The sequence below is a fragment of the Anopheles aquasalis genome, chromosome 2 (genome assembly GCF_943734665.1).
Source record: "Anopheles aquasalis chromosome 2, idAnoAquaMG_Q_19, whole genome shotgun sequence".
Taxonomy (NCBI): domain Eukaryota; kingdom Metazoa; phylum Arthropoda; class Insecta; order Diptera; family Culicidae; genus Anopheles; species Anopheles aquasalis.
In genome coordinates, this window is record NC_064877.1 from 35655001 (window position 1) to 35660000 (window position 5000).

Below are 5000 nucleotides of genomic sequence, written 5' to 3' on the forward strand. Positions count from 1 at the left end.
AATTTTTTAGCTCGGCTCCACCAGTACCACTACCGTACACGCCGTAGTTGCGGTTGTGCACCCGGAGCAAGCCTTGCTGCGATTGTTGTTGGTGTTGCTGCTGCTGCTGCTGCTGCTGTTGGCTGCATCCCGATCCATGGCCACCGCACTCGGTGGCACTCTTCGACGAGAAGGACGTCTCGGTGGTGTCCATCTCCGATTCGGTTTCGGAGCTGCTGCCCGTTTCCGTCGATCCGGACGAGGATTCCTCGTTTGTGTCCGCATCTTCGCTCGAGCTTTTCACCAGCCCCGGTTTGCTTGGTTTTTGGGAGTTACGGCTCATCATTTTCGGACACACGATTAATTGGCAGATTTGGAATCGGTGGACACACTGCAGTCGATCAAAGATGGCGTCGAATCACGGCGGCTAGTGAACGCCTCGTCCCAGTAAATGATCACAGCATACGCGCACCAGAAAAGCACACTAAAAACAATTGTCGACACTCCGTGGCACTACCGGAAACTGAGAGACGAAATTTTCCAAATGCTCCAAATGGCTGGTCTGGCAGATACCGGACGACGGAGATTTTGCACTACTTGCACCCTGCACACATCCGTTCGCGAGGATGGATTTGCCGCGTCAACCGAAGTAGGCCAGCTAATGAGCATGCCTACTACCACGCGGGGGCAGCTGGCGCGATTGCAAATGGCGAAGCCTTCTTCGACGAAGCCCCCGCGATATCCTGGGGGTTAGCCAAGGGTTAAGGCTTTCGACGCCTTCGAAGGGAACCGAACTGTACCGATGGAACGCTGGAGAGAAACTAAAAATAGTTCTCCGCCCGAGGGGCTCGACCGAGCTCCACTTCCGTGCAAAATGCGAAAAAAAGGGACGAGGGAAGAAAGGCCGCTGCTGGAGCGACTGGGTGGTAGGGGTTGAATAAAATGGGAAATAAAGGGATATTTAGCGAAAGGAGCCATCTAGCCCGACGTCAAACGGGTGGGTGGCGTGCGATCGGTGGCCTGTCGGTGGATGGGTGGGCGCCGGTTGCGGCATAGTAGTACTGGTAGTATAGTTCTCGATCGTCCTCGATTCTTTCACCTTCTACCTTCACGACCAAACAAACGACCAGCGGGCCGCCATTGGCGCAGGAAAACTTGTTCGTCCGCGGCGGGTCCGGGGACAAGCTTTCGGGGTTGTCTGTGATATCCCATTCCACGAAGCAGAGGCATAGCATACTCTCCCTCTCTGTTCACGAAACTCGCGCGGGGGTGAGCTAGGTTTTGTATGAAGAGATTGTTTGAATCAGCGGTTAGTGTAATGGACGGTGTTGCGGGGTGGAAGTTTGGAACTTCATTACATCGTTCGGAAGGGAGGCCTTTGTGGGGGCACGGCTTTAGGTCGACGTCCCGTTCCCGCCATTTGACGGCTAGGAAACGTGACAACCGTGAACACAGCGCGCAGAGTCGAAGGAATCTGCTCGGTCAGTAAGCAAACAGGCCAGCCATCAAAAAATCTTTGACCATATCCCATGATTGACCGACCCAAGGGTCAGGATATGTGAAAACTATTTACCAAAATAAGGTTTGACACTGAAATCAATCGAAATAAATCTGCATCACTGTGACGATATGAACCATTGCAAGACACTGGGCCCACAAACACATTTGTGGTTTTAAATGGATCCCACCTGGTCACGACATTGTCCAACGTAACCCATTGATTTGATCATACCGAAAATGGCATCCATGACCTGCTTTACCCGAAAAAGTTATACTCCGGCCAATCGTGCAAAAGGAGGGACTGGCAAAAATCAAATCCCCAAGATTGGCCACCGTTTATTGGGGTAGACGACTCGTGGACGAGCTGCTGAGTATCAGATATCATCAGCGAGCTAATGATTGATTCTCGAAGCGCACGTTAGCGTACCACGAAAAGGATAACCACCGAATAGGAGTTATTTATAGCGTTTATGATCGGGCAGGTTAATGAGGGGGCGAAATTGGCGAATAAAATACGAGGTCATCTTATGGTTTACCGTAAACCACTCCTTTGCTGGCCCTGTAGGGCACGGTTACAGCGTTGCTAATAGTAATACTACAGGAAGACCTCTATCCGAACTTTACATGCTCTATTTTCCGAGTGTTTTGTTACCTTGTTGTTTTTGTTGTTTCCGAGGGACTAATTTCATAAACTTCAAGCGAGAGTATTACTTCACATGATTCTAAACAATGAAACGATACCAAATAGAGTAGAGTTCTCGATGCGCTCTCATTTCACGCAGATCGATACAACAGAAACGACCGTGACATCGGCGCAAACAATTTGTTTGATTTGCTTTCAGAACTCATCAGCACATTACGCATCAAACCATCGGAATAATTGTCAGGTCGGTACTTTGGCCTATAGTAAAAAAAGTTGTTATAGTAACATCGAACTAATAGAACCCTGCAATCACCCTTTACAGACCAGAGATTTACCCGGGCGAGGTTCGGAAGGGTAGACACCAGGTAAAGAGGGCTCGTACAGAACGAGCTGGCAATTATGATTGGCAGTAAAAAGGGGGGAAATGTGTTAACCTGCTGGAGTTCAAGTACGGTTACCTGCTGGCCACCACCCGGGCCCGGCGTAACGTGATTCGAGTGGGTAAATTATTTGACACTCCATCAGCGATAACTGATTCCGTAGTTTGAAATTGACGGATAGCACGGACTCACGGTGGTCTGGGGGAAGGTAAGAAACTATTCGCGAAGCTTTAAATGGGTGCAACGAACCAACAAACTTTCCGCAGACGTTCGTTCGTTCTTTCGGTCACGTGTTACAAATTCAAATCGGCCTCAGGATCTGCCCTGGGTGGTTTGTTCTGTTTATCTTTTTCACAGAGCCGCGTTCGAAAGAGACGGAGAGAGGAAGTGAGAAAGAGAGAGAACTGTTTATGGTTTCCAGGCGTGCACGCGCAACGCTCTTCGTAAAATTGATTTCGTGCATAAAGTTAAGTTGCGTTTGTAGTTTTTGGTTCTATGGTGCATTCTGCAGTTGTTGTGGCTGTTGAATTGAATTTGGTTGGGACAAAAATGAGGGATAGAACCCGCATAAATCGCCTGCAAAATACGCGCGGTTTCAAGGACAAACAGTAAACAAAGCGCAGCTGATTCACCTGCACAGGGTGACTCAAGCGGTTGGAGTATCTTAGGAGATTTTGAATAGAGTTGGGTTCCTTCGATCTGCAAAAACCGGTAAGCACGCGATGGGAACTATTTATTTCCCCGATCTTATTCATGACCCGGAGAGGGCCACTGATAATAGCACCGATAGTGTTTTGAATACGACATATACTGAATAAACGTTTGTGTCAACATAGGGCAAATGTTTTGCGCTGGTTGCGGATACGCTAACGATTTAAACTTACTGGCGAGAAGCACAGAGCTCGTTAACACCTGGGCTGGTGGTTTTTAGTGAGCACGATTTGGAGTGTACGTGCGTCAGTAGGAGGAAGTACGATAACAACATTTCCCGTACCGTTGGCTATCACCTTGGTCTGTGATACGTGCCCCTTTGAATCGGCACGATTCATGCGGGTACGAAAAATGAGCCAGACTGAATCGAACCGCATTGTGGGACGGTTCAAGTTACTGTTACACATCCCGTGCATCAGATGCGCTAGCGTAAGCATATAGCATTTGAATCCGTCCTATTACTCACTTTACAACAGGTCAGTTACGTGTGAAGCGCGACTTAATTTTTGGAGGATGATCAGTGCAGCGCAAGCGCCTTGCAGCGATAAAGCAACCCACTTACTCGCCGTGTGCTACAATCTCGCTAAACAGTTGACTCGTTCTAATGTTCCGGTCTATCCACATTAGGCGACAGATAGACAAACACCTGTTCCACTTAAACCGTTCTTCCTCTTCTTATCTTATTGCAGAACGCCACATCTCGGAGAATCTACTACAATAAACTGGAGCCTGATAAGCACGATAACTATCAGTGAACATCAGTGAGACAGGCGTAGCATGCGCAGCATCATCTTGAGGAGGCGATCCTACAGACGAACAGTGGAACTTAGTTCTGTCGCAAGTCGTGCGGCCAACAGCGGATCGAATAATTTCGTCGACCGTCTCCCTCGAAACGTCCGGTGATGGAGCTTGCAACGGTTATGCCGGATCCAACCATGGATCCGGCCGGTATCACTCGCAACGAAGCGAAACTGCTGGCGATCGTGGCCCTTGGCGCTGGTAGCTTTATATGTGGTGTTCTGCCGCTCTGTTGCTCGCAGCGTAACCGTGAGCGCTATCCACGGCTGCTCTCGTTTCTGCTGTGCTTCGGAGCGGGCGTCCTGTTGGCTACGGCCATCGTGCATATGCTACCAGAGATCCGTTCGGCGTTGCAGCAGTACGCGGAGATCGTGTTCTGTGGAGGGTTCTTTCTTATGTACACCATCGACGAGCTGATGGTGCTGTGTGGTGTTGGAGAGCACAATCACGAGGGCGAGAGTAGTGCAGAGCAAAGTACGGCAGTAGTCCGGCGACGGAACAGCCTGGACACGGAATCGGATGCCGCCAGTACGATTAGCGGAGGGCGAGGATATGGTTCGAACGCCGAAACGGAATCATTGCTAAAATTCCAGCAAAGGTACACTACAAGCAATATACACGGTGTTATTTGTAAACTGTCTCACTCTTACTTACTGAAATTTACCTGTCAACCTACAGAAGCATATCGGAAACGAAGTTGCCAGTTGCAAGTGAGCCACATCCCGGACCATCCAACAGCAATCGTTGCGCGGCTCCGAGAGGATCTGTTCAACCTTCGAACGAAGTGCATCTGACCGGTGTGTTCGGGCTGCTGCTGGCACTCAGTCTACACTCGCTGCTGGAAGGGCTAGCGATTGGAGTGCAGAACTCGCCCACCAAGGTCCTGCTCCTGCTTGGTGCCGTAAGCGCGCACAAATTCGTCGTCGGTTTTGCGCTCGGTGTGGAGCTGTGTACGCACGGATCGCGTCATCGTTGCTCACACGTGCTGC

At 49.9% G+C, this 5000-nt stretch overlaps 2 protein-coding genes across 3 annotated transcripts in view; one reads left to right on the forward strand and one right to left on the reverse strand.

Annotated features, from left to right (window-relative positions):
• The window catches only part of LOC126570627 (tubulin polyglutamylase TTLL13-like), a 5205-nt gene extending 4880 nt beyond the window's left edge, over window positions 1-325 (reverse strand). The window contains exon 1 of the mRNA XM_050228549.1: window positions 1-325. This exon is cut by the window's left edge and continues 94 nt beyond it. Coding sequence (XP_050084506.1) covers window positions 1-325 — 325 coding nt within the window.
• A 2582-nt stretch (window positions 326-2907) lies between these two features.
• LOC126570628 (zinc transporter ZIP3) overlaps window positions 2908-5000 on the forward strand; it is a 2964-nt gene continuing 871 nt past the window's right edge. The window contains exons 1-3 of one of the 2 annotated variants that reach the window (XM_050228550.1): window positions 2908-3213; window positions 3903-4609; window positions 4690-5000. The exon at window positions 4690-5000 is cut by the window's right edge and continues 871 nt beyond it. In XM_050228550.1, the coding sequence (XP_050084507.1) occupies window positions 4116-4609; window positions 4690-5000 (805 nt within the window). In that variant the 5' untranslated portion in view covers window positions 2908-3213; window positions 3903-4115. Of the gene's footprint in view, window positions 3214-3305; window positions 3690-3902; window positions 4610-4689 lie in introns of those variants that run through there. The other variant, XM_050228551.1, reaches the window with a different exon arrangement.